This window comes from Asterias rubens, chromosome 2 (assembly GCF_902459465.1).
Source record: "Asterias rubens chromosome 2, eAstRub1.3, whole genome shotgun sequence".
NCBI classification, from domain to species: domain Eukaryota; kingdom Metazoa; phylum Echinodermata; class Asteroidea; order Forcipulatida; family Asteriidae; genus Asterias; species Asterias rubens.
The window spans coordinates 19,531,045-19,551,440 of NC_047063.1; the positions used below are offsets into that span (position 1 = coordinate 19,531,045).

At 39.4% G+C, this 20,396-nt stretch overlaps 2 protein-coding genes across 2 annotated transcripts; both read right to left on the minus strand.

Annotated features, from left to right (window-relative positions):
• Positions 1-563: 563 nt before the first annotated feature.
• Positions 564-10,842, minus strand: LOC117307442 (THUMP domain-containing protein 3-like). Its single transcript, XM_033792194.1, has 9 exons — positions 10,517-10,842; positions 9,044-9,121; positions 7,841-8,391; positions 6,864-6,933; positions 5,670-5,782; positions 5,051-5,138; positions 2,980-2,993; positions 2,185-2,308; positions 564-1,420 (listed from the first exon to the last, which is right to left on the minus strand). The coding sequence occupies exons 1-9, from the start codon at positions 10,673-10,675 to the stop codon at positions 1,187-1,189; spliced, it is 1,431 nt and encodes a 476-aa protein (XP_033648085.1). The 5' UTR covers positions 10,676-10,842; the 3' UTR covers positions 564-1,186.
• Positions 10,843-12,520: 1,678 nt separating this feature from the next.
• LOC117307099 lies at positions 12,521-18,794 on the minus strand. Its single transcript, XM_033791758.1, has 5 exons — positions 18,690-18,794; positions 18,193-18,271; positions 14,790-14,841; positions 14,213-14,467; positions 12,521-13,710 (listed from the first exon to the last, which is right to left on the minus strand). Exons 1-5 carry the CDS (start codon positions 18,734-18,736, stop codon positions 13,646-13,648), a joined length of 498 nt encoding a protein of 165 aa, XP_033647649.1. The 5' UTR covers positions 18,737-18,794; the 3' UTR covers positions 12,521-13,645.
• Positions 18,795-20,396: the final 1,602 nt, after the last annotated feature.

Below are 20,396 nucleotides of genomic sequence, written 5' to 3' on the forward strand. Positions count from 1 at the left end.
AGCCTACTACCTCATTACAGAGCCTAAAATTGCAACTTCAAATTATATTAAATTGCTGGACTTGCCCCTTGTGATTTTTTAAATCGTTTGCCTACTTCTTAAATATCCATAATAAAGTTCCCTAAATATAGCTTATACCCTGGGTCAAGTTACATAAAAAGCCATCAGGAGAGCATACTGCATCATTTCACAGCCTAAAATTGCAACTTCAGTATTGGCCCAAACTTGCCCCTTGTGATTTGTTTTAAAGGCAGTGGACACTATTGGTAATTGTCAAAGACTAGCCTTCACAGTTGGTGCATCTCAACATATGCGTAAAATAATAAACCTGTGAAAATGTGAGCTCAATCGGTCATCGAACTTGCGAGATAATAGTGAAAGAAAAAAAACACCCTTGTCACATGAAGTTGTATGCGTTTAGATGGTTGATATCGAGACCTCAAGTTCTAAATCTGAGGTCTCGAAATCAAATTCGTGGAAAATTACTTCTTTCTCGAAAACTATGGCACTTCAGAGGGAGCAGTTCTCATAATGTTTTATACCATCAACCTCTACCCATTACTCGTCACCAAGAAAGGTTTTATGCTAATAATTATTTTGAGTAATTACCAATAGTGTCCACTGCCTTTAAACTGAATTTTCCAAATATTCATATGTCTTTACTGCATCATTTCAGAGCCTAAAATTGCAACTTCAAAAATTGACCCAAACTTGATACAATATTCTGCCATTGAAATTGTTTAATTTTATGTGATCTCTTTCTCTTGAATGAAGCTTTGGTGCCTTTTCGTACGGAATTGCATTTTTCATAGCTTTTGATATTTCAAGTATTTTCAGGAAAAGTAATTTCAATGTTTTCAAAAAACATTTCCCAAAATATTGTCGTGGTCAAGTTATTTAAAAAGGCATCAGTGGCTTCCATGAACTCGTCCAGGCAAACCGGCCTCCCCCATTTTATGGTCACTTTGACATGTTCCAGTTCAACTTCAGTTTTCATCTGCTTCATAACCAACAACCAGTCAACCATAAGTCCTTGATCAAACTTGCTCATTGTGGTGCGCTCTATCTTCATCACCGTTAAACTCCTTGGGAAAGTCTTGGTGAAAGTTCAGCTTGTTTGTGCTGTTGTGGCTTCCTGTGAATCTGCGGGCTTGCTAGTAGGGTCAGCCTCTTGTTTTGAAGCATGTTAAGACTGACTAGAAGAGTCAGCCTCTTGTTTTGAAGTGTGTTCAGACTGGCTAGAAGAGTCAGCCTCTTGTTTTGAAGTGTGTTCAGACTGGCTAGAAGAGTCAGCCTCTTGTTTTGAAGCCTCCTCGGTCTTACCTCGTCTCTTCAACACGTAAACACACGCATACAATCCACCGATGTTAATGACTAGTTGGACCTTCTTCCTCCAGACTGAACTCACTTTGAAAAGAATCTGAAATTATTAAAAAAGTTTTGCAAATCAGAAGGAGAAAAAGACGAGTTCTCTGTTTAGGAAGGGGGTCGTGGCTGAGTGGATAAGAACACCGAACTCAAGCTCTGGTGCTTATGTTCAGCAGAGTGTGGGTTCGAGTCCTGGAATTTGTGTCCCAAAGCAACACACTTATAATTACATGCTTCTCTCCACCCAGGGGTAAATGGGTACCCGTGAGGGCAGAGATGGTTCTTTTGATTGATTTTGCAGACGAGCTACATTTTCCGGATTTCCATGAGTGCGCGTGTGATAACCTGTTTATCTTCAAGCAAGCTTGGCGCGTGACATAGAACATACAAGATGCAGGTAGTGATATTAGCCGTGCAATATAGGTTTTTATCACCACTCCATTCAGCGAATCTGATTGGAGGATTAGCGCGTACTTGAAGACAAAATCGCGATATTTTGTTGACGATACATCGTGGGATATTAAAAGCAATATCGCCCAAGCTTATCATACAAAGGAATCTGAAAACAACAACAAGCTTTGAACTACAGAGGACAAAGTAGCCATGCCCTCTGTTGCACCAATATTGACTTTGATGCCCCTTCAAAAGATTACCATTGACTTTGAGATTGTCCAATGGAAGCGGCCTTATCTTCTCAAAGATGAAACTTTTAAGCTTATCACATCCCTGTCATTTATTATAGGATTAAAGTAATCAATTGGTTCCAAAAACCAAAGGTATTCTCTGCTTTTATTGAAAACATCCTGCAGGTCTTACCTTTGCCATACACTTCTTATCCTGAGTGAGAAGCACAGCTCTTCCACTCCCCTGACGACAGACTCGCCCCATCTCAAGTAAACTACGACGATACAACTCCCAGTTGTTCAATCGACTTCCCATCCTTCAAACACAAATCAAGTTCAATATTAGAACCTTTTTATTTGTTTGGTCTCAATCCAACCCTGGGCTTTGACTTCTTTGCCAAGGAAATACATGATTGCAGCGCCATTGGCAGCAATGTTAACTGTATGGCAGGTTGGCTAATAATCTGTATATGCGTAGCAAGATTTGTTTGTGCTTAGCAAGTTTGTGCTTAAAGCCATTATACAATTTCGGTACAGAAAAAAAAATTAAAAATTTACAAATAATTTACAGGGTTTACAGAAGGTAATGGTGAAAGACTTATCTTGAAATATTATGCCATGAAATGGCATACTTTTTGAGAAAACATTAAACCAATATCAATTCTCGATAGCGAGAATTACGGATTTATTTTAAACACATGTCATGATACGGCGAAACGTCGGGAAACAAGGGGGGGATTTCCTGTTATTTTCTCCCAACTCCGATGACCGATTGAGCCTAAATTTTCACAGGTTTGTTATTTTATATTTAAGTTGTGGTACAAGAAGTGTGGGCCTTCGACAACACTGTTTACCGAAAGTGTCCAATGGCTTTAAAGAATTTATAAAATTGGGCCCAGATGAAAAGTTCTGTGTACACAGTGCTTCCCCTACCGATTCATGAGTACAGTAAAAAAGAACTCTTTAGGCATAAGGAGAAATGGCTTACCGTTTACCAAATGGCTGTTTGTTGGCCCATTACAGCAGAAATCAAATCGATTGGCAAAGAGGACATGAAATCAACATGAGACAAGTCAATTAACTTAAAATGATAATTAAATTGAAAATGATTTGTAGTTATAAGGAGGTAATGCATATTTGTGTTTATTTTACTTGACTCTGAAGAAAATGGCAAACTAACTGAGCAAACAAAAAGATACCCACACAAACTAAAAGCCCATTAAAACACTTTTTCTCTTGGTAAGATTATTCCAACAGTAGACGAACCATTTGAAACCATTCAACTGATGTTTTGAACAGTCAAACAGTGGGAGGGTTGACTGTGTACTGTGTATAGCTTTCATCTCATGGATGGATGGTATTGGATGGTCAAACAGTGGGAGGGTTGACTGTGTACTGTGTAATGCTTCCATCCCATGAATGGATGGTATCGGATGGTCAAACAGTGGGAGGGCTGACTTTGTACTGTGTAATGCTTTCATCTCATGGATGGATGGTATTGGATGGTCAAACAGTGGGAGGGTTGACTGTGTACTGTGTAATGCTTTCATCCCATGGATGGATGGTATTGGATGGTCAAACAGTGGGAGGGTTGACTGTGTACTGTGTAATGCTTTCATCCCATGGATGGATGGTATTGGATGGTCAAACAGTGGGAGGGTTGACTGTGTACTGTGTAATGCTTTCATCTCATGGATGGATGGTATTGGATGGTCAAACAGTGGGAGGTTTCACTGTGTACTGTGTAATGCTTTCATCTCATGGATGGATGGTATTGGATGGTCAAACAGTGGGAGGGTTGACTGTGTACTGTGTAATGCTTTCATCTCATGGATGGATGGTATTGGATGGTCAAACAGTGGGAGGGTTGACTTTGTACTGTGTAATGCTTTCATCTCATGGATGGATGGTATTGGATGGTAACACAGTGGGAGGGTTGACTGTGTACTGTGTAATGCTTTCATCTCATGGATGGATGGTATTGGATGGTCAAACAGTGGGAGGGTTGACTTTGTACTGTGTAATGCTTTCATCTCATGGATGGATGGTATTGGATGGTAACACAGTGGGAGGGTTGACTGTGTACTGTGTAATGCTTTCATCTCATGGATGGATGGTATTGGATGGTCAAACAGTGGGAGGTTTCACTGTGTACTGTGTAATACTTTCATCCCATGAATGGATGGTATCGGATGGTCAAACAGTGGGAGGGTTGACTTTGTACTGTGTAATGCTTTCATCTCATGGATGGATGGTATTGGATGGTCAAACAGTGGGAGGGTTGACTTTGTACTGTGTAATGCTTTCATCTCATGGATGGATGGTATCGGATGGTCAAACAGTGGGAGGGTTGACTGTGTACTGTGTAATGCTTTCATCTCGTGGATGGATGGTATTGGATGGTCAAACAGTGAGAGGGCTGACTGTGTACTGTGTAATGCTTTCATCTCATGGATGGATGGTATTGGATGGTCAAACAGTGGGAGGTTTCACTGTGTACTGTGTAATGCTTTCATCTCATGGATGGATGGTATTGGATGGTCAAACAGTGGGAGGGTTGACTGTGTACTGTGTAATGCTTTCATCTCATGGATGGATGGTATCGGATGGTCAAACAGTGGGAGGTTTCACTGTGTACTGTGTAATGCTTTCATCTCATGGATGGATGGATGGTATCGGATGGTCAAACAGTGGGAGGGTTGACTGTGTACTGTGTAATGCTTTCATCTCATGGATGGATGGTATTGGATGGTCAAACAGTGGGAGGTTTCACTGTGTACTGTGTAATACTTTCATCCCATGTTGAAGGGAGGCACAGCTTATATCATTGTACACATCAATGGATGGTATTGAATGGTCAGACAGTAGGAGGGTTGACTTGTGTTTTGTGTATGCATTCACAACATGATATCATATCCCAGGCTGGAACAGATCCTATCATTCAACACAACAGTAGATTACATTGAATGGTCATAGAGTAGTAGGGATAAGTAAGTTAATGTTACGCAGTGTAAACAAACTTTGTGTCTATAGAATTAACAGCACTGTAGAATACCCACCATGTCCGATACAATGACGTCAAGTGAGTTGGTCCTCAGGGGTAGGTTGGTTACATCCCACTGTATGACATCCATGCGTAGACAGCCACTGAAAATACACAAATACAAACATCAATGGAAGACAAATGGAGAAGTACACCAATACATTACAATATACAATACAAGATCATCTAACGCTCAGTCCCAGTAAAATCTACAGGAATTCTACAGGAATTCTGCTTGTTTTAAACGTCAAGCATATTTCACAGGTTAGCAAGGAATGTTTGCTTACAAGTGCATGTGCTTACTCCGTGTTAACAGGCGTTCTTCGCTTACACAGCTAGCGCAGTAAGTGGAGAATGGTGATCCAAAGCCCACAATACAGCGGTAAGCGGAGCCATGAAATTGGGCCCTGATCAACTCGACATCTCGCTACTAAAGTAAACAACGCTAATTAACTAAATCAGTTGGAAACAATAGTAGGACAACAAGAAAACAAGACTCTTGGCAACAAAGAGAGTATGCAAGTCTTATAATGTGTTTTCCAACAAGCTCAGGAGCTTTGCAGTCCCATACATTGTTGTAAAGCGTGCAGAAAATAAAACTCTGTGCAGATGGTGTTTATACAAACTGTCCATACCTTCCTTGTGATTGTCTCTTTTCATTCATAGCTGCCACGTTATCTCTGGAATGAACACAGGCGATGTCGTGGTTGTCACCTCCTAAGAAGTAGCTTCCCCAATTCAAGGCTCCCTGGGATTTAATACAAGTTAATTTGACTCATCACACTGAAATGGTTTCAGCCACAAATTCAAAATACTTGTGAGCGTTTATGACGGCATGTCAGACTAACGTGTTATGCGTTCATGTTCAAGTAACAAACCACAATGGGAATTATACTCTGTAAATTTTGAATAATTTTGGGTTGAACAAAGACTATTGACTTGAAGCCGAGTTTGAACATGACCTTCAGATTAACAGAAAAGTGAGATTACAAGCACGATTTCAAGTACCCTTTATCCCTCTTTGTAAGGGTTAAATGAAGAAGCCTGGCACAGTAGAATGGTACAATCGAATGGTTGGTAAATATTTACATCAGCTGTGCAAAAAGTTTTGGGTGCTTCAAAAGTTGTTATAGGCGACCAACAAAATTCTCAAAAAAATGGCCTGATATACCCTTCATCTGATGTGAAGTGGTTAACAGTGGTCCACTGTCTGAATGCCAGTTAGAACAATTCAGAACCACTCAAAGTTTTCTCCACATAGTCTGGCTGGCTAGCTCAGTGTTCAACAGCATCCCTGTCTAATATGGAATATTTCCATGGTAAATGTTCCACCAGTCTATCCAACCTTGTTCCTCCTGTCAGGATGTTTGAGCGCGAGACCGGACTATCTGCTTGTTCTCATCCTTATACTGTGGCTGTGCCGAGATGTAGAGCAAAGAGCTACTCCAGTAGCTTTTTCCCTCGTACTGCATCTCTTTGGAACTCCTTGCCTGGTGCACGTTTCCCATCATCCTATGATCTTCCATCTTTTAAGAGGAATGTCAATTCCTACCTTCAGCTCCACTGAGTTTCTGCATGCCTATGTTTTCTTCCTTGTAGCCCTTAACCTAGAGTGGCTTTTTAGCCTTGTTTTGGGCGACTTGCATAACAAATTTTAAAAAACATTCCATTGCAATGTGTTAATGGCTAGGCTTGATCAGCAAGTCTGTTCTTGTTATTTTCTTTTACCTAATGAAAGAGATAGATGTGTTGTTCCATCTGTATTCTATTTGTATTCAATGTGTGTTATACCTATTTATATCTGGAAATAAACCAAACCAACTTCTTACCTCTAATGGTATAGAGCCACCACCACACATTGGATCACATATAACGTCCCCCGGTTGTGGCTCACCTAATCTGAACAAAAAAATGAAAAAACTTCAACTCTGTAAAAAGAAGTAAAGACAAAAAGTCTCTCATTTTCAGGGCAACATAAAAGTAGGCTTTACCACGAATGTCAACTTTGTAATGTGGTTTATTTGAGTGTTGATACAGTATTTTGGTTCATGGTCGTGGCCATGCGATACAGCCTCAACCCTGCTAGTTTTATATGACCGTGTTGCCTAGGCTTATATTACCATAATCAAAACCACAGTAGATAATATTGAATAGTCAGACAGTAGGAGGGTTGACTGTGGACTGTGTAGATGTATACTATACACATATTGACTGGCAACGAGGTAACTAGAATACGTCTATACCCACGAGGGACTTTGAGTGACCAGAGGGAAATAGGCCCCTCTTCTGGTCACTCACAGGCCCAAGAGGGAATAGACGTACACTAGTTAACGAATTATGCCAGTCAATATGTGTATTATAACACAACTCGATCTTAAATGTCAAATAAGAACAGAAAAAGGAGTTTTGTAGTTGTTGTTCACAGTTCAAGTCAAGAGAGGGCGCTGTTACCGCGGGCACTATTTTTAAAGACTAGTGCCCGCTCTGGTACTATTCCCGCAAAACTTGCGCTCGCGATCACTAGCATACACGTGACCGTGTTTCAGCCAACCAGAATACAGAACAAGCAAGAGGTGTGTTATAATACATATTAAATCATACTTGTAGGCTTGCATAGTTTATCTAGTATTCAACAAATGGACGATATTAGAAATGGTCGGACAGAAAGAAAGAAAGTTAAAATGAAATGAATTTTCTCAACTAATCTCTCTGCCACAATGCCATGAAATAGTTGTAACCCTTCACAAGCTTAGAGTTCAATTGACTTCTTAAAAAAACAAAAACAATAATGCACACATTATAATACCTCAGCATACAGTGGGCCAGTGTTGACCGAAGAGTTGTTGGACCAAAGTGGATAATATTTCTCTTATGCAAGCTTTCCTCCGTCAGATTAATGCCAATCGTTGCGTCATCGTTGTTCACATTCACCAGTACCTCCATGTCAAACTTCTTCATCTTGACAGGCCAGCCGTAGCGACGGATCAGATGCTCTCCCATCTTACTGGCTGCTTCCTGAGAGGAGAAGTTATGCCGATCGCCGACGCGGTGCCCAGTCACCCGAAATGTGGGTAGATAGGGTGGGTTCTCAGGTAGCGATGGGTGTGCTGGCTGTGCATCCAGAGTCCCTTGGATGGGTACACTATCTAATGTGTCACTCTCGGAAGAACAATCACTAGGTTTATCATTTGAAGTTTCATCGATGCTGGATGTATTTCCGTTGGTTCTTGAGGACGAGAGAAAGCTCTCCAAGACAGTCGGGGTGAAGTCCAGTCCCTTGAAGAGCGTCCATACTTCCACTGACTGCTCCCAGTCTGAATGGGTCAGATGGCAACAAAGTTCATCAAGGGATTTATCCTAAATATAATAAATAATAACATCTTTTAGTAAACAAGTTTAAGAATAATTCAGACATTTTCTTTGCTTGAACTCAACAAACAAGAAAGGTTTTTGAAATGTTTAGTTTTACAAAAGAAAAGGAAAAAATGCTGACATTTCATATGGCTCCTCCTTTGTAAAGACTTGTTCCTCAAGTCTCCTGGTGATAATAACTTGAGCAAGCTAGTCGAAACGTTGATTAAGAACTCACTCCACTGTAGTGAAGTTAATAACTATCCATTAGAAGCTAAAGTAGTACGTCCCGGCGGATGTTCTAGCTCCAGCCCAGGTAGCAGTTATTAAAGTGTGAGGACAGTTTTTTTAATTCTGAAAATCTACTCCGCGGACTTGTTTCATAGAAAAGAACAAAATCTGCCCAGCAAGTTGATATACACATGCTGTTAACGCAAACCATACATTGATACCTCACCATGCAATGCCTCAAATTCCATAATAGACTTGTTTCTCCTAATCATACATTGTTGAGATCATCTGAGTTATTATAATTTTCCTATCTCCTGTGGGAGGTTCAGAACTGAATTTAAATTAACATAAACTAAATTCTTCAAGGCATTGTGGTTCGGACATTCAATGATTTTGATGCTTAATCCAAGTCATACATAACAACTACCTTGCTTTGTTGTAGATCCAGGGCTTTAAGCCGTTTAACCACGACAAACAAATGATCAATACTTCGAAGGTCCAATGCCTGAAAAAACGGAAAATATTCAACAATTAACAACATCTTATAGTTGAGCCAGGTTTTGACAACAACTTTTGTTGTAATAATTTCTATCCAAAAACCTCCTTGTAATAATGTTATACATGCAGCCAAGGAATTTATCACATTTGAAAATGTTTTTACAAAGTTGTTGCAGTGCGTGTGCGCGCTGTCCGTTTGCATTGCACGCCATTCACTCATAATGGCATGCACGCACTGCAGCACTGCAACATTGTAACACCCCTTTTACAGAACGGTTTAGCCAAACAACAAAATAATGCGTTTGTAAAGCGATGCGACAGACTAAAAATTTGAGCCTGGGAATTCGCTCCGGGATCTGGTAAGTTTTTGTCCATTTTTCTTCGAAATATTTCCTAAATGGTGTTTTGAGTATTATGGCAGGCTGCATTAGATATTGCGGATTAATTTCGTACCCTCAGAATTTGTGTCATGATTTTTGAAAGTGGTAAAAATGGGGCAAATCTGGTGACTAGCTGTCGAAATTGTACGTGTTGGACCAGATTAATCGTTGCCGCTCGAAACAATCTCGTAACCCTCCAGCCTGGCGGCCGTCGGGAGGAGGGTTACGTTATCGCAACTACATTAAACACTAGTTCAAGTCACAATTCATGATGATTAAATTATGTGACTGAATATTTTGCTGAGCATTCTGGAAAAATATACAGAGGCTTAAAGAAGCCATGTGCCTTATATCATTTTCTAATATTTTGGTAAATTTTTAATTTTTTAACCCTCATATTAATATTATTATTAATATTAAAATTTAAACATCAGCTTGTTGATTCAGTTATCACTGTTTATTTACACGCTTTATTATAAATTTTAAGAAAAACAAATTTAAAAAATAAATAAAAATCAGATTTGAAAGCCAGTAATTATTCACCCTTTGTATTATTTTTTATTTTTTTTGCAAGTTACAGTGGTAAATTTTATATTTTGAAGAAAATGAAGACAACTGTTGGCTCTATAGTCATACACAGAGTCTCAAAGAACACTGCAGATGTTTCTTCCATATATAGCTTCACCGGGAAACCATACTTTCTCGTTTGCCGTGAAAACAGGAAAAACTCAAAACAAATGAAATGGGGTTAGTTGAAGCATTACTCTATGGTTGAAGTCATCGAAGATCGGTGTGTGGTGTGAACATTTCAATGTCCATCAATCAAGTTTTGTTTGCATACTTCATAATGAAGATAATTAGGGCATCGGCTGATCATGGCATCATTATTTTTTCTCAATTCAAAGAAAAAGGCATAATGCCGTGAAAACTGAGTACGAGGGGATATAACAAATATTTTTACAAAAAAGTTAAACTGTCGGAAATATACGTCTTTTGGCCTACAAATATCACTTTGTGTCTACCTTCTTCAACTGACTTCTGCAGAGTTGGAAATAAATCCTTCCCCTACCACTGCAGGCATTGGCTTCTGGGCCAAGTTTCTCTGTGCATTCATCTTGGGCTGTTCTTTCGAATCCAGTAGCAACTGTTGCTCCCAAATAAAACGTTTTATTTTCCTCCATTCCAATGAATACTTATTGAAGAAATTACGCCGAGCTGCACAACCCCGTGTTGTTGCAATGCAAGACATGCAAGATGTTTCCCGCAGTATGTAGCGCGCACACGTGTGCAGATTGTTTACGACCTTTGACCCAAACAAAACGTCAACACTCGATAGAAGGTGGGTCTATCGAGAGCTGATATTTTGGCGCATAAACAGTATAGAAGGACCTATATTCTCATAAGTTGGTGTATCGCAAAATAGGCGTAAAATAACAAACCTGTGAACATTTGGGCTCAATCGAAAATCGCCATTGTACGAAAGCCATGCCAATTGCAAGTACATTGTGTATTTGCTTTTTTGCAATTTCATGAATGTTCAATTCTTCTTTCGGGGAACACGACTTGCGTGCGCCGAGAAGTCACTCCCAAAGGCACTGGGATGGTAGTAAGTTACCGTACACATTTTTATATGTTGATGGATGTGCACTGGGCAAAAACAACAAGCACTTCATGGTCGTAGGTGCCTATACCACCAAATACCAAACATGGGATGTGATACCGAGAGAAAATGGGTTTTTCAATTGGATTTGAACCCAAGACCCCTGATCCTGACACTCCGGGTAGATGCTCTCTAGCAACTGAGCTATATATAATAATACGAGGCCCAGAGTTTTTCCTACTTGGTGGATCTGAGGGAGTCACATACCGCTGTGTCTCATCTGCCATGCCCGGTCTTGAGTTCAAATCCCCGTGATGACCAATTGTATGAGGTGTCTCATCCCGTGTTTTGTTTTTGGGGGAATGTTCTGCAATCTCGTTTTGGGGGAAATTAGCAAATTTGTATATATATTTTGTAGGGCCCATTTTATTTGGCAAATCTTGTCTTTTGCATGTCTAATAGACCCTCATATTGTACCAAATTTTTGGGGAATCAATGTTTAGCAAAATATTGTTTCAGAAACAAGATTAGTGCTAATAGATTTTTTTCAAACAAGACTCCCCAAAGATGCACTACCAAAAAGTAGGGCCTATAAAAAATAGGCTAACAAACAAGTTTGCCTTGTCGATTATTTAAAACAAAATTGCCAATTACAGATGTACACCGGCACTTCCAAAACTGAAGATTCGTCAAAAATAATATTCTTCATAATTATTTCATACTTGCGCTTGCACTCTTATGGGCTTCGTAAAGTAGCAAGAAAATAATGACAGAATTAAAGGAGACCTGATTGTTTCAAAAACAAACACACGAACAAAAACCACTATGGATATTTGACTTGTTTCCTTTTATTGTTTATTTATTCTCTCTTCGTAAACAAAAAATGGGTTTGAAGGCCCATACAAACAAAAACACAATTGGTAAGAAGTGTCTCGAAAGTGATCACTTTTCTTCCAACATCCAGATACACAATCTGTCCACGCACTTGGTCAAAACCTTCTGTACACATACTTGGTCAATACCTTACCTTACACATCGTACACCGTTTTCACGAAGTGGCGACTGTTCACCACAACCAACAATCCGTATACATGTACGAAGTCGGCGAACTAAATTTTACTCGAGTCTTTTGAACACTGCACAATATTAAGTATCATTTCCCTTCTAAAGCCATTGGACACTTTCGGTAAACAGTATTGTCAAAAGGCCCACACTTCGTTTATCACAACTTATATATAAAATAGCAAACATGTGAACATTTAGGCTCAATCGCTCATCGGAGTTTCGCCGTGTCATGACAATGTGTTTACAATCCGAAATTCTCGATGTCGAGAATTGTTATTGTTAATGTTTTCTCAAAAAGTAAAGCATTTCATGGAATAATATTTCAAGAGAAGACTTTAACCACAACCTTCTGTAAGCCCTGTAAGTTGTTTGTAAATCTGTGAACTTTTTTTTCCTGTTCCGATAGTGTATAATGGCTTTAAATTGTAGGCCTACTACCATAAAAATAGAGCTTTTTCACTTACAGTGTATACGGAACGAACTTTCAATGAGTGACTGCAGACCGCGCAGTCTGTAAGTGGCATACTGCAAACATTATCAAAATCGGTCTACCTTCTCTGCAAAAACTATATCAGTTGCGTGAAAAGTAACTTTACGCCAGCGCACAATATTTCACACTTAAAAAAACATTTCAATTAAAGAATAATGTTTGTCAAAACACGATACAAACAATGAATACATGTATAAGTTTTTAAATATGGGAAATTAACAGATTGTGTTTGAAACAAACTTAAAACGTGAAACACAACAAACGTGGAGAGTTCATCAATTGCATTTGCTATTTTCTAGAGCAACAAGCACTGAAAATAAAGTGAATAATCTGCGTTAAAAGGTGTCGAATAGGCTGCCTATTTAAGCGCCAACCATTACATGTATTACCTAAGGCCTACGCACATAACGCTTGCTGAGTTTAGAAAAAATATTAGCATAAAGAGACCCGATAACCCATTATCGCATTTAGCCAGTAACACTGTAAACAACATGTTTAATTGGTTCAATTTATGTTACAATGTTTCATAAGAAGTGGTTTTGGTGACACATCAATCATTTGAGGCAGTTATACGAAAATGTTGGATTGCATAAACCGTGCATGCAAGGTCCATCCAAAAGTCTGTCGTATAGACTTTATGTTGGCCCCGATTTTTGTGATTGAGCCCTGCATGTGACGTCCTTATGCTACGTAAGACTACATACAAATTTACCTCAATGAAAATTATGATACCCGATGTAGGCCTACCTTCACATCGACAATGAATACATTGTGTCCTATAAGTGAACGAACCCAACTCATGCAGGCTTAACCCCAAACCCAGACTCGTTGGTGCTCACAGAAACTCAATCGTGTCAACGATTGAAAGAAGCCATGCTTTCGGACAGCTTAATAAAACAAGTTCTCAATCAATAATAATTGGCTTGATATTTCTCAAGTTGTGTTGTAACCTCAGACACTGCAAGTGATTTCAAAATTACTGCATCCATGAAAGCATCACGTCCTGATGGAATTCCCGACACCAAGGATTGTATTTTTAGCACCGATTCCATATCGACCATCTGAAAAACAAAACAAAAGAAAACTACATTCAATGAGCTGTTTTTAGATAAGGTTCAGTACAAACGCTGATTCAAATGTTGGAAGTACTTTGCGTATCATAAGGTTTTCGTCAACTTTCGCCAAGTTCTGTAGTGTATACGCTTCGCATTATTAATAGTCCAGTTGGCGCAAGACGTTGAGTAAGTCGGTTTGTACGGTCGAACGGAAACATCTGTTGTCATGAAGACGTTGACGATCAGCATCGTGCAGCATCTGCACGCCCAAAGTATTCCACCGGTGTCCCAGGAATTCTGCCCAAAGTTCTCAAAAGGGGGGAAGACAGTTACAAAACCGAGTAGTGAAACTCCTTAAAAAAAAAAAACTAGCTCAGCACAATAAGCCGTTCCTCTGAAATATGCTGGAAAACCATTTTCAGCTATAAAGAGTATAAAGTGAACCACTACAACATCTTGCACCAAAATTACTTCAGGCTAGACCATTTTGTATAGACACCATGCTTACATTTAGTTGGCTTGGGTCTGTCAATCTGCCAATAGTTGAATCCTTCCCGCGCTTTCTCATTGAATGTCGTCCGTAGCGATCTAGCACTGCTTGGTTTCGACCTAACCATGTCATAACTCCCTGGCATGGTTCCATTCAGACCGGTCACTAGCACCTGCGTGAAGGTTGGATCCCCGACTCGGTTTAGTGTTCCGTTTCTTGTGTATTCGAAGCTTGCGACGTGTTCGTTCTTCGGTGCTCGAGCAGCCATGAGACCTGTACAGAAAATAATTAAGGAACAGTTTTAACTGGAACACTAGTTTTGTGAACAATAAACAATAATAGGCACAAAATGCATACGTTGGAAAAATTGTCATTTGTAAGCCAAAATTCTTTTTTTTTTTACAAAAAGTTGTTGGTGAGGATAACAAACAACATTTAAAATTTAGACATTAAAAATGTGTGTAGTTTATTTGCGGCATTATTGTTTGGCCTTTTGACAATCGTAGCTGTATTATTTTATAGAGGATAAAAAGTTGATAAAAAAGTTTCTCAAACAAATAAGTTAAATCGTGTCATCATAATGACGTCAGCTTACCTCCATGACTGACTACTTTTCCAGATGGCATAGCAACCTGAAAAGTTGTACACTGAAAAAGAACAAAATTATACACGATTATATATATTAAAAAGGGTAGTTTAGCAACAATTTTGGAATGTGATTTTGGAACTTGGCCGAGGGGAAAGTGTTAGCTGGGTAGGTTTCCACAGAAAACATCAAGACCCCAGACCCCCCCCCCCCCTCCCCAACAGATACGTTTATAGCCGGTTATACTGTCCCCTCTCTCTTGCATGCCATTTCCCTTTTCGAGAAAGTTCTCCTCGACTGAGTTCTCTGGGTTTTAACCGAAGCCGCTAGCCAGCATGATGCAGGCATCCCGACGGGGTGGCAATGCCTCCACATCAGTCCCATTTCATGTTCATTTAATTCAATTTACTTATTACGGCTAAGAATCAAAGACTCTCAGAAAACTAAATTAATCACGATACTAGCCAAGAACTCCATGTAGAGAAGATAAAGGAAATAGTTGAAGTGGAGGAAAACCGCGGATAATTATTCCCGGGAAAGCACACGCAATCAGAATGGAATGAAAACCCAATCCACATAGTGCCACCACGGGATTCGAACTGGGTCCAAGAGGTAGAGAAGCTATACCACTACGCTGACCCGACAACCTATTGGCTGGAAGTTTCACGCACCGCCCCCGCGAATCGTTTGCTTTTGTTTCTAAACAAACATGATCAGCTTGTACAAACATTCCATTCCAACAGGACCCAATAGAATGTCGCTGCAATGCTACAACTACCAGATTATACCTAGTCTATAGCTTGGAAATCGCAGGCTCATTGTGTGATACATCAAACATACCAAACCTCATCCCCTGGTTCTAAATATTGTTATGCAACTTGTGTAAGCAGAACGGTCAGGGAAGTAAACAAAACTACTTGCACTCGGTAAAGTACAAAACAATAAGTTTATCCTCAACTAGAGAGCAATGCATTTGCGTTTCTAATCAGTAGTCATTATAAGTTAATAAATTAACTGTTTACTCATTAAAACGACTGCTTGAATTTAGAACAATGGATATTTTCCTGATGCAGGGTTAACAACGTGCTGTGCCTACAATTAAAAATTAGTGAGATATCCTGATTCTCACGTAATTGCTTTGTGGTAGCAAGGGCCCAATTTCACCGTAAGCTTGAATTAGTAGGCCTACTTTTTGTAACACAAAACACATTCAATTTTCACAGATTTACATTAAAGTTACACATTTTGAAGATAATGCTAGTAGAAAGCTTATCTTAAAATATTACTTGCAAAAGGGTGATGTAGTTTTTGAGAAATTAGTAAAACAATGCCACGCAAATAATTTTCGTCTAAATTTTAGCATGTAAAACGTATCCCATGTTTTGGTATAAAATACTAAAAATGGTAAATACGTTTTATTTGCTTAAATAATTGTCGTCTCACCGTGACACGAAAATAATTCTCGTGACATTGTTTTACTCATTTCTCAAAAATTACAGCACCCCATAAGCACGTATAATTAAAGGGAAGCTTTCTACCGTCATTATCTTCACAAACTGTGTAAGTTTTGTTTAAATCTGTGGACATGGTGTTTAGCATCCTACAAAAAGGACCCCAAAATATTAAGCCTTTCCGGTATACCAACTGCAAGTGCAACAAGAAAATAGATTGTCTGCAAACAAATAAAAATGAGAAGTAGGCGACAAAACAGCACAAGCATAGCTGTTACAAACATTGAACCGTGGAAATACACATTGCATTGACAGCATGGCTACATTGAGAGAAAAAACAAGCCATCTGTGAAAATGGGCACAGGACAGTAGGCCTAGTCATTTAAACTGTCAATATTTCTGGTCCAAAGTCTCCATTGTTGTCGATAAGTTTTCTTGTGATAAACAAGTTAATAGGAACCCGTATTAATTTTACAAGTTCGACCTTGGACCATAGAAACCTCTCGTTTATTATTTTGTTTGGTTTGTTGAGATAATTTTCCGAGCAAACTTACAAAAAATAACAAAGCTTCCACACGGGGAAATAAATACTTAGCTTCACAGTCAATCTGTCTCATACAAACATGTTTGTTAAACGTCAATGATTATTAATTGTACTAATTGTGATCCAACAGTCATTACAATATCAGCGGTTAGCTGAGCCGAGTTCGAACCCAAAACCTCCAGATTGAAAGTCACGTAGCTACCACTTGACCACGGTGGTAATATTGTTGCCGCTTTTTAAATCAATGTTGAACCAAGACTAGACTGGGCCCGTGGCATTTTCGCTAAGGCAACAATGCTATTGTCAAATGGTGTTTGAAGCTTTGCATGGTGTGGAGAATAAGGGCAACTATAAACATAAATATTAATAGTAAACTTGCGGGTACAACCATGGGTAAAAACTCTTTTGAAGGAGTGGTGGCTCTGAACAGAGCCGGTTTGGTCTCGACGTTTCGAACAGTATACTCTTCTCCTGAAGACGGGCAGAGTATACAGTTCGAAACGTCGAGACCAAACCGGCTCTTTTCAGAGCCACCACTCCTTCAAAAGAGTTTTTACCCATGGTTGTACCCGCAAGTTTACTATTAATATTTAAATTTATAGTTACCCTTAGCTATTGTCAGTTTGGGTAAAAACTATAATATTCATACAAAACATTTTTTTTTGCAAATTTTGTAGACTGTTAGTGAGTCTTCGGAACAATGTACGTCTTCAAAACTCATTTAGTCCTGATTTGCAGTCCACGTCTTCCGAAGTTCGTGGTGTAACTTAAAGACACTGGACACCTTTGGTAATTGTCAAAGACCAGTCTTCTCACTTGGTGTAGCTCAACGGAGCTCAACATGCACAAAATAACGAACCTGTGAACATTTGAACCCAATTGGTCGTTGAAGTTGCGAGATACTAATGACGAAGTTGACTGTTGTGTGCGTTTAGATGGTTGATTTCGAGACCTCAAATTCTAAATCTGAAGTTTCGAAATCAAATTCAAGAAAAATTACTCCTTTCTCGGAAACTATGTCACTTGTTACTTGTTACCAAGGTTTTATGCTAATATTTATTTTGATTAATTACCAATAGTGTCCACTGCCTTTAATTCTGACTTGTTATTAGTTCCTTATAATTTGAGATTGTCCACCCACACTTCCATAATATTATTTAAGCTTGATCATTTTGCTCCAAATTTAGTTCTATGCATGTCTCTAACTCTGTTACGTGTTATTTTTGTGAGTTCATTTCGTTGTCGTTTGTTTTTGTAGCCTAACAATAACTCGAGATACGCCTCCACTCTTCTAAAACGTTTTTAAGCTTGACCACTTTGCTCAAAAATGTTTCTGCTTTTTGCATGCATGTCTCTTGTATTCTGTTTCGTATTCTGTGAATGTTAATTTTGCTAGCGTTTGTTTTTGTACACATACCTTTAGCTGCATCTTGGTCCAGTGGTCCGTGTATCCCTGAGGTAGTTTGACTGGGTCGTGACGGGACCAGAAAGTCATCCTAGAAAACAAAAATGTCGATTTTAAAGACACCGTCGAGATATTTTCATGTTTGTTCATGTACAAACTCGCATCTGAAGAAAATCATAAACATATGGGGCCCTGTGATTTAAGAGTAGTGGTATGAATATAATTTGTGAGGACGACTACTAGTGTCATACTTCCTTTATTCCGAACGTCAGAAGAGGCAAATTTTTAGTTTGGCTACCTTCGTTTTACCATGGAAGTATAAATAGAATGGTTTTACCACGTATCACTTTTCTCTTCACATGGAGGTAGGATTCGATCCTACCTCATTCTCATATACCTGCAGTCCTATACTATAAGATATGTCGTATGCAATCTTAGACGTTAAAACTTTAAGACGAACGAAACGATAGTAAATGTGAAGGACCATCGGATTCCAACTCAGTACTTACGAAGACTTTCTTGCAGAATATGGTCGTAAGGCATCAACATTCGCCATCTTGAAAGAGTAGTTTATTATTATTGTAAAGGGGACGCTCCAATCCTCTAATGTTGCGGTGTCTCTCTCTCTATTGTATACCCTGTACTTTGATCGCTGTCACCCGGCGGGCCTTGGTGACCGCTGACACGGGCTAGTGCGTTGCCATTGTACGGTGCACCTGCAACGCTGGGGCGAAGGGTCTGTTGCCAACGTGACGGTAAACGAACTCCGTGCGTCTTGCCCCCTCGTGGGTGGGATTTAACGATTTTGTTGGTGGTGTTTTGTCCAACAAGTGGAAGACATAAAATGTGAAGACACCGTGTTTCATTGTGTTAACACAGACGGTGATTTTCGTAGGATTGAAATGTGCATGTGCAACATAAAGACTCAAGTACAAGTGACACAATTTTAATTGGTTCGCAGTCAAACCATGTTTGTGCATGTCTACTGATGGGGTAGATTGAACTGTTGTCATGTCATTTCTACCTCCATGGTATTATACTGTATATAGAAGAGTTTGCGGTAACACCATGTAAGACGATCAGAGCATACTGATCGAAACGTCGAGTTGAAACCAACGGTTCTTTTCAGAACCACCCCAACTCATTTAGAGATTATTACATGGTGTTACCGCAAACTCTTCTATATCTTATCTCCACCACGCACGGTTTCAAATCCTACTCCATGGTATTATACTGCCTCAAACCCAAACGCATTAATAGTCCTATCACAATAAGTGTGTGTTTGTTCCCCCGCACTTCAACTTTCCACAAATGCCTCCCCATCCTTTGTTTGAGGTATCAGATGATATAGACATCTCTGCATTTCCTTTTGTTATGTCTCGTTTTTGCCGAGGAAGATTTTCAATCCACCAACTGAAATCTGCTTTCATTTCTGGTGTAATCTTCATGAATGTGTCATAATTGCCACAGTGTTCTTTCAATGCATCCACTTTTTCCATTTCAAGAGACCTATAAAACAAAGGTCCGTATTCTACAGCCGGAGGGCTGGATACCAATAGTCCAATGACTTTAGCCACCGATCTTATATGCATCATATCTGAACAACGTCGGGCCTTGCATTCAACAATAATAAAAACGGAGGATTCCTATTGCGGCACAAATCTTGAGAATCCGTAATTCGTCGTGTGCCCGGCAAAAGGGCGTAAGGCCTTACGCCCTTTTGCCGGGAACATAAAGTAGTTCGTCCCAGTAACAAAAGGACGTAAGCAACAAAATGGCTCCTGACATGAAAAATATGTCATTTTTGTTTGTTCTTTTGCTAGAATTACCCTGAAGACATGTTTCCCCATTCCCCATGCAGAATTTAACCTTTCTAGAATGACTTTTGCATGGCAACAAATTTACCAAACTTTCCCGCTCATAATTCTTGAAACACAAATTTTAACATAAATTGCTTACGTCCTTCCGCCGGGAACTTTCCCTTACGTCCTTTTGCCGGGCACACGACGAATTTATCTCGACAAGTGTCGTTGTTTGGTTTGAGGTGCGACTAGTCGAGTAGTACTGTCACTAGTCGCCCAGGCCTATCATGATGGGGTCTTGCTTAATGAAACATCTTGTGCGAATGTCACGCTCTGCTCTGGAAGCAAAGATATAGTGCTTTAGCAGAAACAGTGAATTCTGCGCTTACGTCAAGCAAAATAGACTGCTTAGCA